This window comes from Fistularia commersonii, chromosome 32, assembly GCF_037954325.1.
Source record: "Fistularia commersonii isolate RoL2024-O1a breed Wild chromosome 32, RoL_Fcom_v1.0, whole genome shotgun sequence".
Taxonomy (NCBI): domain Eukaryota; kingdom Metazoa; phylum Chordata; class Actinopteri; order Syngnathiformes; family Fistulariidae; genus Fistularia; species Fistularia commersonii.
In genome coordinates this window covers 2,421,822-2,445,630 of record NC_141315.1, presented here as the reverse complement: position 1 = coordinate 2,445,630, position 23,809 = coordinate 2,421,822, and the positions used below count along the sequence as shown (strand labels likewise).

Here is a 23,809-nt window from a genome sequence, read left to right as displayed (position 1 = left end):
CATACTACAAATCATCCAAATGTTGAAACAGTAATACTGTTTCAAATTGAGCTGATGTAATCGTATTATTTTGTAGTGCAATTGTGTGTTTTCAACCATTTACTGCAAACCAAGTCTCCTCAGTCTGTTTGTTAGAAGCACATTGGCATGTGCAGGATGCCCCTTTTTTTGTGTGTGTTGACTATGTTTGGCTGCAGCACCACACCACAACCACAAATATTACTGGTATCAGTGATCACACATCCACAGAATGATCAAGTCCTAAACAAATAATCAGCATTTAGCAGTGATAGGCAGAATTCCCGTGATAAGCAAAGAGGTGAGCATGAGATTAGGTCCACCAGGCCTGAACTGTGACCGACATACGAGCCTTCTGTAATAAATGTTTCTTTCCTTGTGAGTTTTCAGATAAGAATGATCAGGCCACATGAGAACCCAAATGAGGTATGCTCATGTGTCAACTGAGTTCTGTGGCTATTACTAAAAGTCAAATTCTTGTGTTTCATATCAGGGAAAAAAATGCCACTTGTATCTAACATGGCCACTGGAAATGTTAAATATCTCCTGATATCCCATGTCGAGGCGAGCTGGCGAGAGATGTTAGCAGACATCCACTGGTTGTGCTGCATTACACATGCTGGCCTGCTGTCCTCATAATCTCTGTGCCATCTGGTAGGGAACCTCACTGTCCCCCTGGCACATTAGTATTCCACTCACACTGCGTAGGGAGACTAGCGTGTGTGCGGCATTCCTCTGAAACATAAAAGAGTCAACACCAATGAGGATTAATCGAAAGGCTACAAGGCCCACCTCCAACCAACCTGGCTCATTTCAGGTAATGAGAACGCTTACTTTTTAATCTGCTTCCTTGTTGTCCTTCTTCATGCACATTAACACTCTCTCATAAAGCCAGCATCCTCTTGTGCTGTCCACATATGAACCTGAGAATGATGACTTAAAACTTTGTAGTAAGTATGAAATAAACTGAAACTGACATTGAGGTCATTCTTTTCATTTTCTTTAAATATATCATCATTTGGCCACATTCTTTCAAAGTTGGCCTCCCCGAAGACAAAGCTTGAAATTAGGTCATTAACTATTGAATTCATTGCTTTGCCAACTATACTGATGATTAATTAATCCTTTTGAGAGAACTACATCCAAGTTCTTTGGCTTCATCTTCTGATGTTAATATTTTATTGCTTCTTTCAGTTGTAATCTTTTGATGGTGACAAAACAGTGTATTTTAGGATTTAATCTTTTGCACTGGGAAACAGTGATTGACATTATTCACCAATTTCTGACATATTGTGTAGCAAATAACTAGTTTTTTAATTCAGATTATCTCAAACAAATGGGAGCTGTCATTGTATGTGATGGTAGTATACTTTGTGTGACTAACTACCTCAACGCATGGTAATATGACAGTGTAAGATGTGAAGGTAACTTAAAGATGCTGCTGGCATATATTAAATGCTTAATTTGGTATGCAATTGACAATTACTCATACACAGCCATTACTTACGTTATCATAGTAACAAGGCTCACTTCAATTGACTAATTTAAACAAGTCTTGTTTTGTTGCATTTCTTAACATGTTAAATCTATCAATTGTTATAAACCTCCCTGGGGTCATATAAAATTCTGAAAACCTCCGGCATCAATGGTTTGAAACAGTCAAATGTCTTTTCGCCACAAATTAGAAGCCGCAGTTAATGAGAACTTTTCTGAATTGTACTTCAGAAGCTGGTTTCAGATTCAGCGTCAGCAATGATAAAGGCTGAGTTCTAAAATTTTAAATCCAGATAGCCTCCCATGGGTTTAATGGCAGAGACAATATTATTTGACAAGATTCCAGAGTTATTTTTAATTTGACATTTTATTCTTCAAAATATGTTTTCACATTGGTTGTGGTCATTAGGTCTGAGTTGAGTCAAACATATATTTTTTTGGCTATCTGTAACTTTGTACTTTACTTGGAATTAGGTATACTTTTACATTTAAAGCTTGGTTCATACTTTTGAAAGAAACCCAAAAACTAGAGAGGACACCCCAGTCCCACCTTGTAACACATTTTTTTTACCACAAACAGCAAAAGTAAGGCAATATAGAACAAATGACCTGCAGCTGTACTGTTGCCTCCTTGTGGCTGTCTGAACTCTTTCACTTCTCAAACTTCTAGCCTATATGTGTGGCGCACAAATCAATTAATAAATCAAATAATTCCAGTCATGACAAAACCCTTTTCACTGCTCATCATAGCTAACTATCTTATCTAATATAAAACAAGACACCACGGACACCATGGACTCCCTCAGTCCATCATTTATAAAGGTTGATGATTTCACTGCAGCCACAGGGCGGCACTGGCCTATGTCTCTCCAAGCCTGCCTTGGGGGGGCACGGAGCAGTGTCTCCCTGTGCCGGTCCCAAGCCCGGATAAATGCAGAGGGTTGCATCAGGAAGGGCATCCGACGTAAAACTTTTGCCAAAACCAAACATGCGAGTCAACCAAAACTATACCATACTGGATCGGTCGCGGACCGGGTTAACAACGACCGCCATTGGTACTGATGACCTACAGGGTACTAATGGAAATTGGGCAACTGTGGGTCGAAGAACAAGAACAAGAAGAAGAGGAGGATTGCATGTTCGGAAGCAGAGAGAGAGGAGGAAAGGAAAGAGCCTGGGACTGAGAGTAGGGACTTTGAATATTGGGACTATGACAGGAAAAGGTAGAGAGTTGGTCGACATGATGCAGAGAAGGAAGGTGGATATACTGTGTTTCCAGGAGACCAGGTGGAAAGGTAGTAAGGCTAGAAGCTTAGGAGCAGGCTTCAAGTTGTACTATTATGGTACTGACAAGAAGAGAAATGGAGTAGGAGTTATCTTGAAGGAGGAGTTTGTTAGGAATGCCCTAGAGGTGAAAAGAAGGTCAGATAGACTTATGAGTCTGAAACTGGAAATTGAAGGTGCGATGCTCAATGTTGTAAGTGGCTATGCCCCACAGGTGGGATGTGAATCTGAAGAGAAGGAGAAGTTCTGGAATGAGTTAGATGAAGTGATGCAGAATATTCCCAGAAATGAGAGAGTGATAATTGATGCAGACTTCAATGGACATGTTGGTGAAGGCAATAGAGGGGATGAAGAAGTGATGGGCAGATTTGGTGTCCAGGATTGGAATGTAGAGGGACAGATGGTGGTAGATTTTGCAAAAAGGATGGAAATGGCTGTAGTGAATACCTTTTCCCAGAAAAAACAGGAACATAGGGTAACTTATAAGAGCGGAGGTAGGAGCACGCAGGTAGACTACATCTTGTATAGACAAGATAACCTGAAAGAGATCAGTGACTGCAAAGTAGTTGTAGGTGAGAGTGTAGCCAGACAGCATAGGATGGTGGGTTGTTGAATGACTCTGGTGACAAGGAAGGTGAAGAGGACAAAGGCAGAGCAGAGGACAAAATGGTGGAAGCTGAAAAGGGAGGAGTGTTGCATGGTTTTCAGGGAGGAGTTGAGAAAGGGTCTGGGTGGTCAGGGTGAGCTTCCAGATGATTGGACAACAACAGCTAGTGTTATCAGGGAGACAGGTAGAAGAGTACTTGGTGTGTCATCTGGAAGGAAAGTAGATAAGGAGACTTAGTGGTGGAATGAGGCAGTGCAGGAGTATATACAGAGAAAGCGGTGAGCGAAGAAGAAGTGGGATACTGAGAGGACTGAAGAGAACAGACAGGAGTTCAGGGAGATGCGGCGAAAGGTAAAGATAGAGGTAGCAAAGGCAAAACAAAGGGTGTATGATGACTTGTATGCTCGGTTGGATAGTAAGGAGGGTGAGAATGATCTATACAGGTTGGCGAAACAGAGAGATAAAGATGGAAAGGATGTACAACAGGTCCGGGTGATTAAGGACAGAGAGGGAAATGTATTGACAGATGCTAGAAGAGTGATGGGAAGATGGAAAGAGTACTTTGAAGAGCTGATGAATGTGGAAAATGAAAGAGAGACAAGGGTAGAAGAGGTGACTATTGTAGACCACAAAGTAGCAAAAATTAGTAAAAGTGGAGTGAGGAAGACATTGAAGAGGATGAAGAGTGGAAAAGCAGTTGGTCCTGATGTTATACCTGTAGAGGTGTGGAAGTGTCTAGGAGAGGCAGCGGTAGATTTTCTGACTAGATTATTCAACAGGATATTAGAGAGTGAGAAGATGCCTGAAGAATGGAGACAAAGTGTGATGGTGCCTATTTTTAAGAATTAAGGGGATGTGCAGAATTGTGGCAACTATAGAGGGATAAAGTTGATGAGCCATACAATGAAGTTATGGGAAAGAGTAGTGGAAACTAGACTGAGAGCAGAAGTCAGCATCTGTGAACAGCAGTATGGCTTTATGCCTAGAAAGAGTACTACAGATGCAGTATTTGCGTTGAGAATGCTAATAGAAAAGTACAGAGAAGGCAAGAGGGAGCTGTTTTGTGTTTTTGTAGACCTAGAAAAGGCATATGACAGGGTGCCAAGAGAGGAGCTCTGGTATTGTATGAGGAAGTCTGGAGTGGCAGAGAAATATATTAGACTGGTGCAGGATATGTATTCTAGCTGTGAGACAGTGGTGAGGTGTGCTGTAGGTGTAACAGAGAAGTTCAAGGTGGAGGTGGGACTCCATCAGGGATCAGCTCTGAGCCCCTTCTTGTTCGCAATGGTGATGGATAGGCTGACAGATGAGGTTAGACAGGAATCCCCATGGACCATGATGTTTGCGGATGACATTGTGATCTGTAGTGAGAGCAGACAACAGGTAGAGGAAAATCTAGAGAGGTGGAGGTATGCTCTGGAAAGGGGAGGAATGAAAGTTAGTCGCAGCAAGACAGAATATATGTGTGTGAATGAGAGGAACTCAGGTGGAACGGTGAGGCTACAGGGAGTGGAGATCAAGAAGCTGGAGGATTTCAGGTACTTAGGGTCAACAGTCCAGAGCAACGGAGAGTGCGGAGAAGAGGTGAAGAGACGGGTCCAAGCAGGTTTGAATGGGTGGAGAAAAGTGTCAGGGGTACTATGTGATAGAAGACTTTCAGCCAGAATAAAAGGAAAGGTGTACAAGACAGTGGTGAGACCAGCGATGATTTATGGCCTAGAAACTGTTTACAATGACCAAAAGACAGCAGGCAGAACTAGAGGTTGCAGAGATGAAGATGTTGAGGTTCTCTTTGGGAGTGACCAGGATGGATAGGATCAGGAATGAGTCTATCAGAGGGACGGCACATGTTCGATGTTTTGGAGAGAAGGTCAGAGAAGCCAGACTGAGATGGTTAGGTCATGTACAGAGAAGGGATAGTGAATACATTGGTAGACGGATGCTGGAACTGGAGCTGCCAGGCAAGAGATCTCGAGGAAGACCAAAGAGAAGATTTATGGATGTAGTGAGAGAGGATATGAAGGTAGTTGGTGTGAGAGAGGAAGATACAGAGAATAGGGTTAAATGGAGAAAGTTGACTTGCTGTGGCGACCCCTGACGGGAAAAGCCGAAAGAAGAAGAAGAAGAAGAAGAAGATGATTTCACTGCTTTGCCAACAGTTGTTTATGTTTACTAGCATGTTTCTGTTTTGAAAGATGAAGAAAAACAACCAAATTTCTTTATATTAAATAGGCGCTATGGATGCCTCTTATCAGTATGGAATGGGAAAGTTAAGACTGAGAAAGCTAAGTCTAACAACTGGTGGCTGTAGCATTAAGGAAGCTAGTTTCTTCCTCGCTAAACAGTATCACTGGATAATTTCAAGGGAGAGAATACCTCTTCACTTTTCTATAGGAAAAACTAAGAAAAAAATATTAGAATGTCATTGTTTGTAGAGTTCACGCAGAGCTCCAGATGGTCTTGATGACCTCACTAGGTGGAAAGCAAAAATCAATTTTGATGTCTAAATTTTAGTTTTTCACTTTTGTATTTAAATAACTTAAAAAAAATTAAAATACATTTTTGTTGGGGACATATATACAACCAACTATATTCAATTTCAATGTTACCACTAGATAAACCAACAAAAGATGGTGAATAATGGAAATTATGATTATAATTATTTAATGATTATTAATGCAACCCCAAGGTGGCACAGGCCAGTGCCTCCATGAGCCGGTCCCAAGCCCAGATAAATGCTGAGGGTTGCCATTTCATTGACATTGGACTACTATGGGTCGAAGAGGAAGAGGAAGAAGGCATGTTTGGAAGCAGAGAGAGAAGAAGAAAGGCAAGGTCTGGGACTGAGAGTAGGGACTATGACATTTGGGATGATAACAGGAAAAGGTAGAGTTGATTGACATAATGCAGAGAAGGAAGTTGGATATACTGTGTGTTCAGGAGACCAGGTGTAAAAGTTGTAAGGTTAAAAGCTTAGGAGCAGTTTTTAAGTTGTACTATTATTGCACTGACAGGACGAGAAATGTAGTAGGACTTATCTTGAAGGAGGAGTCTATTAGGAATGTCAGATAGACTTATGAGTCTGAAACTGGAAATTGAAGGTGTGATGCTCAATGTTGTTAGTGGTTATGCCCCGCAGCTTGGTTGTGAGTTTGAGTAGAAGGAGAAGTTCTGGAATGAGAAAGATGAAATGATGCAGAATAGGAGAGGACTTGGTGTTTCGTCTGAAAGTAGATAAGGAGACTTGGTGTTGGAATGAGAAAGTACAGGAGTATATACAGAGAAAGCACTTAGCAAAGAAGAAGTGGGACACTGAGATCACTGAAGAGAACAGACAGCAGTACAGGGAAATACAGAATAATGTAAGGATAGAGGTAGCAAAGGCAAGCCCAAGGGCGTATGATGACCCGTATGCTTGGTTGGACAGTAAGGAGGAAGAGAATGATCTATACAGTTTGGCGAAAAAGGGGGATAGAGATGGAAAGGATGTGCAGGACGTCTGGGTAATTTAGGAGAGAGAGGGAAATGTATTGATGCGAGAAGAGTGATGGGAAGACGGAAAGAGACGGAATGAGGAAAATGACAGAGAGGCAAGGGCTGGAGAGGGGACTATTGTAGACCACAAAGTAGCAGAGATTAGTAAAAATGAAGTGATGAAGGCACTGAAGAGGGGATGAAGAGTGGAAAGGCAGTTCCTAATAAGGCAGGTCCTAATGATATACCTGTGGAGATATTGAAGAATGGGAGAGTTTCGGCTTGATTATTCAACAGGATCTTATAGAAGATTCTTAGGGGAAGCCCATTTTTAAGCTTACGGGGATGTGCAGAATTGCAGTAACTATATAGGTATGAAGTTGATGTGCAATGACGTTATGGGAAAGAGTAGTGGAAACTAGACTGAGAGCAGAAGTCAGAAGTTTGTGAGCAACCGTATGGCTTCATGCCTAGAAAGAGTGCTACAGATGCAGTATTTGCTCTGAGAATGCAAATAGAGAACTACAGAGAGGGTCAGAGGGAGCTGCATTATGCTTTTGTAGACCTATAAAAGGCATATGACAGGGTGCCAAGAGGAGAACTCTGGTATTGTATGAGGACATCTGAAGTAGCAGAGAAATATATTAGACTGGTGCAGGACATGTATTCTAGCTGTGAGACAGTGGTGAGGTGTGCTGTAGGTGTAACAGAGAAGTTCAAGGTGGAGGTGGAACTTCATCAGGGATCAGTTCTGAGCCCCTTGTTTGGAGTGGTGATGGATAGGCTGACAGATGAGGGATAGATAGGAATCTCCATGGACCATTATGTTGGCAGATGACACTGATTTGTAGTGAGAGCAGGGTTGAGGAAAATCTTGAGAGGTGGAGGTATGCTCTGCAAAGGAGAGAAATGAACATTAGTGGTGAGACCAGCTAGCCCTATGGTCTAGCAACAGTGACAATGACAAAAAGACAGGAGGCAGAGCTGGAGGTCGTAGAGATGAAGATGCAGAGGTTCTTTTTGGGGAATGACGAGGATGAATGGGATCAGGAATGAGTCTATCAGAGGGACAGCACATGTTGATGCTTTGGAGAAGTCAGAGAAGTCACATCATGAACAGAGGAGCGATGTTGAACATATTGGTAGATGGATACTGGAATTGGAGCTGCCAGGCAAGGAGGTCGAGAGGAAGACCAAAGAGAAAATTGATGGATGTAGTGTGACGGTAGTTGGTGTGAGACAGGAGGATACAGAGAATAGGATTAGATGGAAAAGGTTGATTGGCTGTGGTGACCCCTGAATGGATTTAATTATTATTTTACCATACTTTCTTTTCTATCCTTAAGGCTACATAATGCGCAGGTTTGCAGAATTTATGGAGTAATAATGCATTTGAGCATCTCTGAATCTGAATCATATTTATATTCAGCAATACTTTTATCTGTGGGATTTCCTTCAGCTCATGGTCCTGCCACCAAACCACCATGACCTTACATGCCCTATTCTGCTTGATCTGGATTTGTTTGTTTCTTCTAATTTTTTTCAGTTCTTCCTTCTTTCTTTCTATGAAATGACTTTATTCACCCATTTTCTCCTTCTGGTATTGTGATGCAGGGTCCATACTGAATGTGAATCTGAAAAATGTAATAGAGAGGACAATGGGTTCCGTCTGCAATAAAATAAAGGGATTTTACAATTATAGATCATTTCTTTTTACAGTGTCTTTGTTTTTTTTTAGCTGCTGTGACTCTTTTGTCTGATGAATCAAGGTTGTTTTTCTTTTTTCTTCATAAGACCTCTATAGGACACTTGATACTTTTGCTCACAAGCCGCGCAGAACTTACCTTGTGTTGACAGCAGCCTTTAAAACCTTGAATGGAAAGAAACTTACATGTACAGAGTTTGACATTAAGGATTGTGTTCAGTTTAATGCTATGATGCTTTTTTCCATCTACAAAACTCATGGTTATTATGGAATCCAAAGTGTCTCAATGTGACAGAATATTTAATTTAAACTGGAGAAATGCTGCAGTTATTACATGTCAGTAATCCCAACTTTGGACCCCGGGTAGTTTTCCTCTGTGCAATTTCACTTTTATCCAGCAAGTATTTTAGAATTAAAATGAATGTTAAAATGCATGCTGAAAATGAAAAACTCTATTTTACAGGTGTCCACTGGATCCCTGGACCTCTCAGACTGTGATGAAGAGTTTTTGAGCAAGACACTGCACTCTTAATTACTCTCAGTGATAAAATTGTTTGACTGTGCAAGATGAGACCCTGTATTGTATCCTCTGCCAACTGTGTAAATGGTTGAATTTGACAGTTTTATTGCAGGGCCGTGAGTGGTCACTTGGTCAGAAAACTAATGTTAATGTTTTCAATGTAACACTGGTTGATTATATTCTCTTGCCTGTTCTTTGTAATATCTTATTCAAATGCACTTATAATTTAAAATACGAACTAAAGCGTTTGTTTGACAACAACATTAATGGGAAATCAAAAGCAGATCCATTGGGAGTCTCATAAAGGGACAATGGATAAACCCGGCCCATGATTAACACTGTTATCATAATCTTTATTTTGTCACAATTGTATGTCAAATATATATACGTCTATATGACATATATAATATGACATATATATTTCATTTCTTTACAATAGAGAAACAACATAGATATGACACACTATTTTGGTTTCTAAGCAGAAGCTCCCTTTAAATAGTGGCATTTTTTTCAATACACTGTTAAAGTCAAGCTCCCACTTGAGTCACAGTTTGTTTTCTTATTGAGTCACATTTATTCACAATGTGTGCTTGTCTGTTTTTCTTCATAATTTCATGTTTTGTTGTGTTAATATATTTTCCTTTGTGGTTCAACCCCTGTCTTTCCCCTCCTATGTGAAGGCCATCTGTTAATGGTCCATGTGGCCACACAGATGGATCCACATGCTTTGCATCCTGTGCCACCTGTAAAGGTACTTGAAACAGTATTTTTGACATTTAATGTTAATCCAATCAACTTGCTGAAGGCTTCTCATAAGTATTTCCAGCTCCTCTGCAGCTGGGTCCTTTGGTGTCCATGAAGCAGTACATGGATGTCTGACCCTGGCTTTGTCCGTCGGATTCTCTTTGTCCTTCTGCCTTCATATCTCTGGTCACACTACCTGTATGAAGAACTCTTGCTGAATGCTGGGCCCTTTTTCCTTTTGATTCATGCACAGTTCCAGCCTCTAGAGTATCTGTGCTGCTGTGGCAGAACTTATGAGACCCAGACATTGTTGTAGAGATGGATTGGCTTTTCTGTTTCAATTCCTGGGCAAGTTCCCCTGTAATTTCAATGGAGCGACATGTTTTAGTGGAGCTTGGAGCAGAGGTAATGGCAGGAGGGCAAACATTGTTGGGCATATTACCAGGCAACAGCACAACAGTCTCACGGGTAGGCGAGGAAGAATTGCGAACAGGCACCACTGTCTTCCCAGCCAGCGTTGGATGCCACTTGAGAAGTCCCTCCTGGTTCCCATCTGTCATTTCTGAATGCCCTCCTTCGAGGTCACCGGCTTGGAGCGAGGGGATGATGGGCACAGAACGGGTGCGAAGGGAGGTTGGAGGGAAGTTTGTTCCCTTATCCAAGTGGGTGCAAGGGACCTCTGTCCATCCCTTTTTCGATGCGAAGTGAGAGAGCGAAGTTCTGCTGAGGAGGGTGCCAACCCTTCCGCTGGCAGAATCACACCTTTGGGGGGAAGAAAGAAAAGAAATGGCAGAGCGCGAATTGTATAGTGGGTCATTTTTACAGTGACCCTTTTGTTCAAAACATACATTTCCAAGGAAGCGAGTAATAAAGAAAATACATATAATTTCTTTTTGTTTTAACAATTTCATTGAGACTCATTCACTGACCCCTTCAAAATTAGCTAAAAAAGAAAAAAAAAGTAAACACAATTATCATTGGTCAATTTCTTTCACTTCCTAAAGTGGTTAAATGACTAGATTGATTTGTCTTAAAATCTGTAGCCTCCATTGTGGCTTTGAGAATGTTTAATTATAAACATCTTGTTTCATGAAAATCTCTTTTAGGGATATACCTGCACAGCTTTTGGTTTTGGGTGCCGAGCCTATGGCTGTAAATAAGACTTGATTGTGTACTCTGAATTTTGGAAAATGCTTGTTTTTTTTAAGGCTATTTGAAATGCGTCTTGTCTGACAGGCTTGAAATGTTGCTGAGTTGAATGTATAAAAAATGAATGGCTGTGTTTTCTGCATGTTTGTTGGCATAATTATGCTGTGCCATCATATCTCAATATTTCAGTGGGAGTATCAAAATATGAAGACACTCTGCAAATCTAGCATGTTCAGGATAAAAAATAACATGCAAGGATAATTATCTAGAGTCATGTGAAAGTGTGCTTTTGCATCAAATATGCACAAGAATTATGTCAGTATTGAATACTCAATTCACATTCAAAACCCCTGTTTGGAGACAGCCACCGTTAGTGTGAACATTCAGACAGTATCATAACCGAGTTTAAATAATGGAATTAATTTCCATCTTCTCCCTTTTCATACGATGGGGGAATACAAGCTGAGGGTAAATCCAGTGGATTAAAAAAGATCTAAAATTAATGGCAATAGCATATTTCCCTTCAATTCTTTCTTTATCTGTGTTACACACATAAATGTTTTAAAATTGGGAGATTGCAGTGACATTGTGATTTAGTTTTAGGAAATGTAAACCACGGACGGCTGTTTTTGCTGTTCTCACCTCTTTTATTAACACTAAGTCACACATCACCCTTGCCAACATCTTTCCATCAATGCGCTTTCATTTTCTCAGCACAATCTTCCTTCTTTCCTCACATTGCCTCTCTTGTTCCTTATTCTCCTATCCACCTCCTACTCCTCATTTCCAGAGATGAGAGGCTGTATCCATGGCAACAAGGAGAAGGTGGGGGCTGACAGAGGAAGGGACTGTAAGCTCGGAAGCTTGGTATTGTATGTCTGGTTAAGTCCAGAAATAGGTCATTTTAACCTCCTAAAGGCTGGCAAAAGCCATACACCACTGATGTATTTGCTGGGGAATTATCAATGACTAAGAGATCTGAGACCTGCTATCTTAACTGTTTAACTATACAAATGCAGTCTGATCCTAAAGCAGATGAGAAGGGAAGAAGAAGATGTTAGATTCAATTGCCAATTGCGTACAGATTTTCCCTTTGTGATTTAAAAAAAAAAAAATTTGTTTGTTATTCAGTATGTGTTTTACTGAAGGTAGCATGTGTATTTTTGTCAATGTGTGTTCTAAATATTGCTCATGTTGTGGGGGCTAAAATTAATGGAAGTAGTCACATTTAGGGTTTCCTTTAGAGGTGTAAAGACCGTGTGATGTAACTAACTCTCTCTCAGGTTTCATGTCTTCATGAAATTTGTTAATGTTAGTATGGTTGATTTGATGGAATCATGTTTTTGTTGGTTATGTTCATGATTGAGGGTAACTGTTCAGCTCCTAGAATCTCTCACTACACAGTCATATGAAAGAAGCGCTGAGCTCCATGGAGCTTTGTTTAAAAATGTAAATTATGGAAATAGGTCACATAAAGAGTTTGGCAGCTTGCAGTGAGTGTATCTTACAAGTCATTGTAATGCTCAGTCAAGCTGGGATGTTAATAGGAACATAGCAGCGTACTTTTAAGTGTGTGGAATGCACGAGGGGCATGGCTGCTTTAATGACAGGCATTTTTGTTAACTGTGCCATTGCTCAAGTTGCACACACTGACAGCAAATTAGGTCGTTTCTGAGTCATATGCTAAGTAGGTCTGCCCTACACAGGTTTAAAGAGGCTATTCTGCACCGTGCAAACAAAACTAAAATAATTCAGTGTTTTCTCTCTTACTTCTTTTAATGCCCGCGGTTCTGCTTGATGAATATTCCTCCATGATTAAAAAAATGCTGAGAAGTATTTCTGATCAGGATTCCTTTTGAGCCGATGCCAGTGGAGATCATCAGACTTTTATTTTGAAAATGTGTAGGTTATTCTAACTCCCCCGTATAGCCAACTGGTGAGAGGTGGCTCTGCCAAGACTCCTGCCTGTTTTTAATGACTCCTGAAACAGCGCCAGTAGCTGTACTTCACTCATGATAGCCATGAAAATGGGGCAACTTGCTGTCCTTACTCGACATCAGGATGAGCATGAGGAGAATTCATCCTGTCTAAAGATCTGAAATTAATCCTGTGTATTTCATACCCTTGTTCTAGAGAGCTGCAGACATTCTGTGCGGCCAGTGTCTGGTTTGTGAAAATAATTCATTCTTTTCTGTCAGACTGTGAATTGGAGGTTCTGTCAAATGCCAGACTATTTACCAAAAACAAACCATTCTGGACACCTTGAAATTCACATGAACACGCTATTATCTGTTAATTAGCTTCAGCAGTGATATAGTTCTAACCCTGATTATTAAAAACACATCGCAGATAAAACATTTTCAATCACAGCGGCAGCCCAGTGGCAAGTAAAGGGAGGATTACATGCAGACACATATCTCGGACTTTGCCAGTATCAGGATACCACAGAACAGTTAGGATCAAGTGTATTATCCAAATTAATTGTGACAGTCCTAGTTGAAAGAGGGCAAACCAGATCTAATTTATTTCCCTGGATCAGATTTCATAAGCTTGTACAAGGACCTGAACTAAGAACATTTCTGTCATAAACTCATTTCATCCATAATTATCCCTTTGCCACCCCAATTCAACCTCATTTAGTCAGAGGGTCTGTATCACTGAACTGATTTGTTGACCTCACCATGGAAAGAATTTTGCCTCTGAGGGTCAAACACAGCTGACAAAAAACTTAAAGGAGACTGGAAGTTTCACCTTTTTATGGACTCCAACTCTCTAGACTCATCCTCCTGCAGGTGTTTGTAGACATTGGCAGCTACCCTGGATCCATTGATGAGATTTGTCGATATTTTAAGCTTTCCCCTGGATATGGGGGGTGTCTTGAAAAAAATTGTCTCCCTTCGATGCTGGGACGGACTCAGTGATAGGGAATTACTCCTATGACAAGAAGAGAAACCAGTAGAGCGGATGAATATCAGTGATTTAACATAATATTCCCCAAAGCTGCAGGCATTCAAAAAGTGTTCATTAACCCATAGTTACAGCTTTAATTCACGCTTTGTGTTCATTTATGTAAAATGGAAGGTAATGGACTGACCTTTTTTTTTAATGTTTGAAAGGAAGAGGCTATAGTTACCCTCTGCATGGATAACCTTGGTTTTACAGTCATATCATCAGTGCATGGTATCATTTTCAAATGAAAGAGTAGTAATTTACCAGGAAATGCCTTAATGATTAAATTCAATGAAGTATTTGGATGGCTCACTCAGTAGAACAGAGGTGAGTGAGGTGCAGTTTTCTAGTTGGAACCGATCCTGCAAAAATAATAAAAAAAGCTACATCCAGGACGTAGACAGAAGAAAAAGTTTTCATCTGAGCATTTAAACAGCAAATTGCTATCTGTTCAAGAATTGACAAATGCAAGAAGAAGAAGAAGATGAAGAAGAAGAAGAAGAAGAAGAAGACAAACGTAAATATCATGATAGCGTGAACTGGGGATTTACAATAGCTTTGGCAGGTATTCGGTCATTAAACCGGAAAATCACAGGGAAATTAGAGCGGACATCTTGCTCAAATATTGGCTGGCAAAAGAGGAGACTCAGGAAGTCTTTATGATGCCTCCTGTTGCGAGTATTAATTTTCTAGTGCTGTGCAAAAAAGGTTTTTACTCTGTGGTAATTTCCTATACATTTTTTCTTGAATAAAAATTGTAATTAGTCAGTTTTTTTTTAGTAGAGAAAAATTACAGTAGTTCAAGTAAACAAATCTCTTCAAATGCCTTATAAGACTGTATTTGTCACTATGAAATCGGATGAAGATAGAGGGCTTCAAATAAAGGCCTTTGCAGAGCAGCTGTTTATAGATTGCCTTGGTTGTGCAAGATAATCAAAATAGTGAGCATTGAGCTTTGGCATCTTGACAGACTCCAGTGTACTTTTTCCTACATGCAGAAGCTTAATCTTACCACAGTAATGAGTTATTGCCGAGTTTAGCATTTTACAAAATGACGATTTTTTTTTAGCAATTCTTTCACTAGATTAAATGACTGAAGCTCTATCCATAACACCATAATATATGATGTCAAGAACAAATATACAAGTCTGGTAACATGTCTTATTTACATTAAATTGCCTGCCTGAGGTTTAACGCATCAACAATTTCATGAATTTTAGTGAAGGTCATTCATCATCCTGTCACATAAAAATTGACATGTTTATCAATATATCGCTGTCAGTGACTAAAAGCAGTTTGTAGGGTTTGTGCAAACTGTTTTAAATTGTCCTGCAGGCAGGAGTGAACTTCAAAGCAGACTCCTACATGCCTGAAGCAAATGACGATAAGAAATGCAAATCAAAGATAGGCTATTCTACATAACAAGTTTGCAAGTTTACATGGAAATCCAGAGGAACGTCTAGAATAATCTTGTCTTTAATTGAACGAATATGAGGGACTGATGTTTCGTGTGTCTTCTACAGATCACAGGCCTATTGCTTTCCTTTTAGGAACCAAAAAACAACATGTGATATATTCCACCTATAGTAATGATAAATAAACCTAATGTTCTCACGGTCTCGAAGACTTTGGCTTTCTAGCAACCAGGTATAGTAAAAACAATGGATCAAAATGGATAAACCTTTAAGGATTGTTGAAAAAAAAAATTCAGAAATAACTATTTTCAAATGAACATGGATGTGGCACACTGGCATGGCTAATGTTGGTTCTAGACTTTGACAGCCTTAAGACAAATCAACAAAAATTCTGTGATGAATTAAGCTAAATGATGTCAATTTAGTAGCGTATTCCTGTGCTTATTTCTTTAAATTAGAATGAACCAAGCATTGATTAACTTTTTGTCAAATGTCAAAGGATCACCTGAAAAGCAGCTGCTCACCCATGCAGCTCTGCAACAAAGGCACAGCCTCCTGATTTCAACATTGGAACTTTGACTGTGGGAATAACAAGGCACTTATATCCTGTTTGCCAAACTGGTTATACTTTTATTAAATAAACTGAAGAAAAAGCTGCACTGGATGAGAAAGGTTCTGTGTATATCAGATACAAGAAGATGATTCATTCATCTGCTTAAGTAACCAGTCCATTATAGTAATTCAAATGCTACCTTTCAATATCAGAAAATCACAGGCCCACTTAAAATCTACACAAAGAGTAGTGAAAATTTCTTCCCAATCCAAACTATTTAATAAAATCTTGACTGATCTGATGCCTGACTAATTTAAATGCAAACAATGATTGACATCACGCAAAATGATAATTGCACAACTGTAATATTGCCATCAGATTTTTCTGGCAAAGCAACAAGGACACATGGCTGGACAATGCAAACTATGCTTGTCACTTTCTTCGGTATATGTCAAATGCTAAAATAATTCATTCAATTGATATCATGAATTTATTCACCTTTTGGACATGTGCAGCAGGTCAAATGAAACATAGAGATCTATGTTTCTGCATAAAATCTAAACATTCATCTCCCAAACACATTTTAAACAAGAGCTTTCCTACCCCTGGGGCAACATTTCTCCATAACTTGTGTTGAAGAGAAATGCTGAAATCAGAGCTGCAGCAATGTTATGATGTTTTCAATTGCTTACAGTTTCAGTACATGAATATGCCAACACATAGTTAACAGTAGCTGAGGACAACACGCAACTCATTCCAATTGAAGTCCAAGTCGAAAGCTATGTTCATGGCTAGTATAAGTTTTTGTCACCATTGGTGTTAAATATAGATTTGAGGCAATGCTGTGAAGTGCTATCATTAAGGTTGCAAAGTGCTGGGCATTAACAGTCCATTTGGTTTTCTACAACCATATTAAACTGTTGGGATCCTGCAATCTGATGCAATTTGGTTGTTAAAGACTCTTGGAGAGAGTATCATTCTGCACATCAGCCACTCGGGTTATATGGGATACACTGTCACATCTTGTTCCTCTGCTCATTAAAACAAACAACAACAACAAAAACCTTACTTCAGAGTTAGCATTCCTGCAAGCACCTGCAAATATATACACAAAGACAGAGCCCTGAGATACAGTTTACAGTTTTGGTTCATTTTGATGGGTCATTGGGACATTTATGGAACATGTCTCTTCGTAGGTCACAAGTAGGCTCAGCTCCTCAGGTCAGTAGTGGAAAGGATCTTAGCACCATCCATCACCATCTAATTCCCTGCCTCCTCCCTGCACTAACAACACATTCAACGGATGGTTGACTGTCAGTTTCCCTGCATGAAGCACCTGCATGACACAGTGGAGGATACAAAGCCAAGAGGATCTGGCACCGTTAATGCAGACACAGATGACAAGCTTTGTGAAAAACTTTGCCGTGTGAACCAACACCGGTTTATTAAAACAGAGCAAAACTGCCTTAATGGAACTATTTCTCACTGTTGATTGTATAGTTGCTGATTATCTTTTCCGACACACACATAGATGGCAAATTAGAGTAAAACATGAGAAAACGTGAGCTATGTTATTACTCTCCCTACCGTAAGAAACATAAGGCTAACAGAATGCATTAACGCATGAAAATGATGCAAATCGACATGTTAGACAGCACTTTCCATCATCAAAATGTCAAGTGAGGTAATATTAATTGGAAAATGGGTGTTCATCCCTCCAGCTGTCTTCCAATAGAGATATCAATGCCCAAGGTGAAATTAAACAGGCCTGGCAGTTTACATTGGTCCAGTACCTTTTTAAGATACTTCATGTTGGCTTTTTCCATTGATTTGTCATCCAACTGTGCTTGTAATAACTGCACATTTATTGCAGTGACTATCCTTGACATATTGATAAAAACTTCTCTAAAACAACAGTCAGCTGATGGGACTTTTAATAATGTACAGAGCCTTTTGCACAAGTTTTCCTTACATGCTGTGGCAATCAGAGTTTGCAACACACTGTAGTGGGGTAGTGTAGTTGGGTTTGAACTTCACTACAAAGACTGACTTGTAAGGCTGTTTTCAAAATGACTAATGACGGTATATATTTTTTCTGTGAATATTGCATTTAAGAAATCAGGGTTATCAACAACATTTGTGACAGCGTGCTAAAATTTGGGAGCAAATCCTGATTGGACATTCAAAAAGCACTTGGAACTGGCTTCATATGGAAGTTGAAGTAGAATGGAAATGTTTGGATTTGTAAATCCACAACTGTTATTACAGTTGTGAATATTCAGTGACAGATCATTAAATAGGCAGTCTTTAAATGATTGCAATGTGGTCATTGAAATTGCAATGTCTTTTAGTCATGTCAGCAGCACATAATATTTGGAGTTTTATCAATACCTTGTTTAGGGATCTATAAAAATGTGAAAATTGCCTGTCATGAATGCATGTGACCTTCATCATGTTCTTGCACTATCAGCATAAAGAAAATATTTTTTATGTGTGAACAACCCAGTGGTCTTAGAATTTGAAAAAGCAGCATAAGTGGCTGCTGTGATCACTAAACACATTCAATTCTCAGATATCTTTAAGAAATTCTGATGAAAATTACTTAACTTAAAGGAAATCATGGAAATAATACAGCTTGTGGTATATCTAAAAATAATGCAGATTATTAGTTTTTCTAAGAGTGTTTATTTTCCTGTGTATGAATTACAAATCTTTATACAATTAATGATTTTGAACACAGTATAGGACAAAAAATATATCAGACATTCACTCTCCCATCCATGAAAGCAATGAAATGTTAGATTCTTAGACTTGACACATATTTGAAAATGGCTTTCCCCGAATTAATCACAAATCACCAACCTGTCTAACAATAAGGAATAAATTATTTGGTTGATATTGGGGAGACTGTAGATTCTATGAAATTGCAATATATAGTGTGTTATTTCTGGACCTGGACTGAGATAAATACTTGGAACAAAAATGGATGCTTTTCTTCACCTGAAGTGTTTTCCTTTAGGCCGGGGTCTGCTGAGAATCGGTGGGGCACCTGTAACTGCTCCTGGTGATGCATTCCCATTGTTAATCGAGGATCCATGGTATGTGGAGCTCTGAAAAATTGGAAAGGGTAGTGCTATTATTAAAAAACATGTTTTTATCACGTTTATCTTTCACTATACTTCCCTTATGTATTGGACTACAGCAACAAGACCGATTATATGGAATAACATTTTATAAAGGTGCAAAATAAACTCACATTGTACATGAAAAATGCTGAGGGTATAATGCATAAGGTACAGAATACAGTGGTAGCAACCCTCAAGAATGTTTAGTGTCCCCTTTCAGAATGCTCTTTCATTAATGTATTATGTTACAGACAAAAGTATTTTGTATTTTTAATTATGCTTTTTTTAAACTGCAGATTCAAAGGGGGTGCTATGTGAATAACTGGAACTCACAGTCAAGAATAAGCAGGAGAGTTTCCGAACTCCTCCCCTTTCAATACCTCCCCTTATTCATATCAAAATTAACCAGCATTATCTTCCAACAAGCTGCAGACATTACTTTCACGCAGCAAATATTGATGCCCCTCGACTCCTGTGAAATATTAAATTATTAGATAATTCTAGTTACGCCACTGCCTGCACTTCACTGCTGATTGTTTATCATAAAAGCAGCTGCATATATCTTGGTGTTGGCGCAGGGTTCTTGTGCCAGATAGGACTCCTTTTTCCCTTCAACATAAGACTCCCTGAGGAAACAGTTTGTACTTTTCAGCAGCTATGCATGAAAACAGGATAATTTTGACCCCCATATATCCCTGCAGGTTTGAACAACGACTCAATTTCAAGAAATTTCTGAGGCAAACTTTCCTTGAGGATGATATCTTTGTCAGGGGATAAATTAAATAGCTTGTGGCAGACAATGGTAGACCTGCATAGCACAACCCATTTCACTTGTTCCCTCCTATCTCACTTTTACTGTGTTTTATGCCAGTTGTGAAAGCTTTGGATAAGCACAATGCAATGTGGATTTATTTCAAGAGGAGACAAAAGGGAGAAAGCAGGAGCCTAACAAAGAACACAAAATCTATCTATTTGTTGTCTATCAGCAAAATAGCCAGCAGAAACACCACCCCATGCATCCAAAGCAGTATAAATCCTCCTTTCCTCCTCCAATGAGATCAAATCTCAGGTCTTGAACTGTGCATAATGGGCTAATTTACCATTCATCAAGGGGGGCAGTCTATGAGCCAGCAGCAAACAAATGTAGTTTGATGCTCAAACTGTGAAATGTCTCTAAACCAAGATGTGACTGCTACTAACAGCAAACACATTTTTTTTTCCTCCACCTGATATCCCCACATTGACAGTTTGATTTACAATAGTGCACTTGCATTCACATTTGCATAGAATTTCTAACAGTTGACAGCATTATTAAGTTTTCAAGGTACCTATAGAAGCTTTCATCTCATTCCAGCAACTGTCACTACACTTGCTAAACAAGTGGCTAATTTATTCTTTCTGCATTTTCTGTTATACTGGTGCCCTTGGTAATTCTTTGAGGCCAATGTAACCTTATTATGAGAAACCAAGAAGAGATGGCAATACACTGGATTCCTGCAGGGTGTTTGTTTGTGCGAACCTTTCAGCTAAGATCTCACATGTCTGAATTCCATAGTGTGAACTAAAAAAAACAACTGTCAGATGGGATCTGTTTCAGTGTAATCTGAAAACATACTGACCAGGGAATTGAAGAATCTACCCACCCAGTTTAATCCATTTCGTTCCCATTATGTCTCTGCTTACCACAGATAAGTAAAATCTCAATGTTGGTAAGGAGACAGCTATAAAATAACCTGCTGAAATAAATAAGGGTAGCACATGAAATTTTGTATAAAAAATGTCCCAGTGGAAATTCATTCCATGGCCAAAACAGCTTTTACTCTTGTAGCAGTTCCTCACAGTCAATATCTGGTTTGATTGAGTCAACCAATACTCTGATTGAGATATCAAACACTTTGTTAGATTTAGGAAAACCTGAATTTGGGTATATTTCAGAACCAAGGTATTTCCAGCAGTGTAATTTCAGTTTTCTGAGTCACTCATATCAAAACACATCTCAGGTAATATCATTACAAATAAAAACCATTAAGACGGGCATGAATATTCACCCAAGATTTTCTTAAAATTAACTAAAATACAATCAATGTGACTCCTAGGGGGTCCAGACCACATTGAATGACTAATCCTTTCACATCTTCTATGAATATACTGCATACTTGCACAAAAGCCTCACATTGGTATACAAATCTATAGACAGGAATAGCAAAGCAATGTGCAACTGCTATGAATTATAGAACACACTTCTTTAAGTCCAACCTTGGATTTGCTTAGTGAGAATAAGGGTTTATACATGAGCCACATTGGTTTGCCTGGAAGACAGAGAAGACAAAGACAGCATTTTTTATTTCCAGTGCAAGTGGTATGCATGGCTGCATCTTGGCTGCTGAGAACAACATTTCACTATTTGCTTACAGAAAATATTTTAGGTTTACTTTTATGTAGAGCATGGACATGAGATTTGGTAACAAGTCATTACTTTATGATCTATATGGTCATACACTCCAAAGTGCAGTGTGAATCAGCACTCATAGGGTCATTATTTTAGTCCCCTGTTTGCTTGACTGCTCGCTTGGCATCGTCCACCATCAGTGTTTGAATGTGTTTCAAATTAGGAAGGTGAATAGGTGAATGAGGCCTTTACACTGCGAATAACTGCTTTCCACATTTGTAAAAAAAATGCTTTAAACAAATGAGGCTCATATACAAAGATGTAGCTACTCATTAACTGAGATGCATGTAAATACCGGTTTTGAAGAGGGCCTGATGTTATCAAATCAGCTGCCTGCTGATGGGGATTGAGTTGCTCTGTCTTGTCTTCCCAGTCTATGTGACCCTATTCCTTCATGTTAGTGCATGTCTGCTTCAGTGCAGAGGGTCTCATGGGTCTACACGAACACTTTTTTTATTTGAGACAACTATTCTCCAGCATAGGTGTTGCTTTATTTCTCAGATAGTGGAAGCTATTTAACTGTGCAGTTACTGCTATATTTATAGAGGTGTGTACAATTAAAGTTTGAGTTTAGGTATCTATTTTAAAGAGAAACCGGTTGGGTTAGAGCACAGCTGCAGATTCCATTGTGTAACAATGATGTCAGCATATACAATATCCATCCTTCCCTCTACAACTACCTTAACAGGGCCAGCTTTTTGCTTCTAGCTGACGATGCTCATCCTCCACCTTATTCCCTCAAAAGCACTGACAAAAAAGATACACAATGTTCTTATGCTGAGATGTTTTGCTGCATAAGTCAAATGTTTAAATGTTGCCTTTGATAAAAAAGAAAACTGTAGGACTACACCACCTACAGTATCTATCTTCTGACTTGTTGGTTTGCAAGCTGAGGGAGTGGGTGGAGAGAAGCCGTGGTAGGGGGACGGTGTCAAATCCGTGGAAAGATAGGTTTCACTTGCTAATCTTGCCTCGGTCTGTTCAACTCATGTCCCATGGGTGCTTGGCCTGTGTTTCTTATCTCACCTGAAGTTTTCCTTCCTTATTTTCTGTCGCAGTCTTTGTTTGTATATAAAGGTTCTCCTTTTTTTCTTTAACTATTGTCTTTTCTTTTCTTTGGCTTCCTTCATTTGTCCAACTCTGAAAGAATATAGTGTTGTAATAAAGCTTTGATACATATTAAACCCTCAGTCATGTGATGGATATGTCAGCAGAAATTATACAGCCAATGTAGGAGTTTGTGAGTGTTCCGGGTAAGATGAAGTCATAAGTGCTGTAGTGAAACTGTGCTATATTCTACATTATGTATTTTGAGCACTTTCTTCCCACTTTGCCGAAAATATTTTGGGAAAAGTTTGCCCGTTTGAAGATTTACATTTAATGTTCTACCACTTCTTAACTGTCAAGTGCTCAAAGCCAATTTTTCAAGCAACACCCTCAAAAAGCTTTCACATTGTGCCAACTGCAGTTCCGTGGGTGGGGCTCGCTGGAGGGGTATTTGTTTCTGTGGCAGACACTAGACACACTTTTCATATTAAAACACTACAGCATGAGTTAGATTTAACAAACTATAAACATGGATGTGGAAGACAGAGGAAGAGCCTAAATGAAGAATTTAAGACAACAGCAAATCCAACAGTGTTTAAAACAAGTGTCGTAGTCATAGAAGAATGAGGATGTATTCTGGTGTTATTTGAGTTGCAGTTTGGTTTTAGTCACAAGACGTATGCTCCGTCTTTTACAAATTCATATTTAACAGAAAATCAAAAAAATACAGATTATTGAACAGTATGGTCATGTGGGATTAACATGTGCCAGTATGTTGTGTGATGGTTTTCAGACATCCATTTCATGAGTACTGCTACTTTTTGTGCCAACTAGAAAAGTCAAAGATCTTGAAGTAATTTAACTTCTCATCTGAGAAGGATCTGAATGGATGGTTCCATGAGTCAGATGTTTCTTGTGGGTCACCCACCTCCTCCAACTTTAATAAGATAAAACTCCCCCACAGCCAGTTAAAACTGTTGAAACCTTTTTGATGATAAGTGAAAGGTCTTCAGAAAATTAAGAGACTCGGGATTCCCAGTTTCTTCACTCACACATAAATTAAGTTCATGTAATTTGAAAGCCAACATATTAGTTTATATTGGCAAAATCAAAAAAGATTACACAATGACACTGTGCAAGGCAATGAAAGTATATATCACATTTTTAATTGTAGAAATAGTACATTCAGATAAGATGGGGCCTGACATATAGTCACACAAATTACATTTTTTTCCCTTTGGTTTGCAGCTAACTGAATATTTGTTGCTGGCTTTAG

The 23,809-nt window shown here is 39.2% G+C and overlaps 1 protein-coding gene across 1 annotated transcript in view; it reads right to left on the bottom strand.

Moving 5' to 3' along the window:
- Positions 1-9,434: 9,434 nt before the first annotated feature.
- nrg3b (neuregulin 3b) overlaps positions 9,435-23,809 on the bottom strand; it is a 198,649-nt gene continuing 184,274 nt past the window's right edge. The window contains exons 7-9 of the mRNA XM_086139705.1: positions 18,913-19,022; positions 13,747-13,929; positions 9,435-10,608 (exon numbers count right to left, since the gene is read on the bottom strand). Of these exons, the coding sequence (XP_085995831.1) occupies positions 9,894-10,608; positions 13,747-13,929; positions 18,913-19,022 (1,008 nt within the window). The 3' untranslated portion in view covers positions 9,435-9,893. The remainder of the gene's footprint in view (positions 10,609-13,746; positions 13,930-18,912; positions 19,023-23,809) is intronic.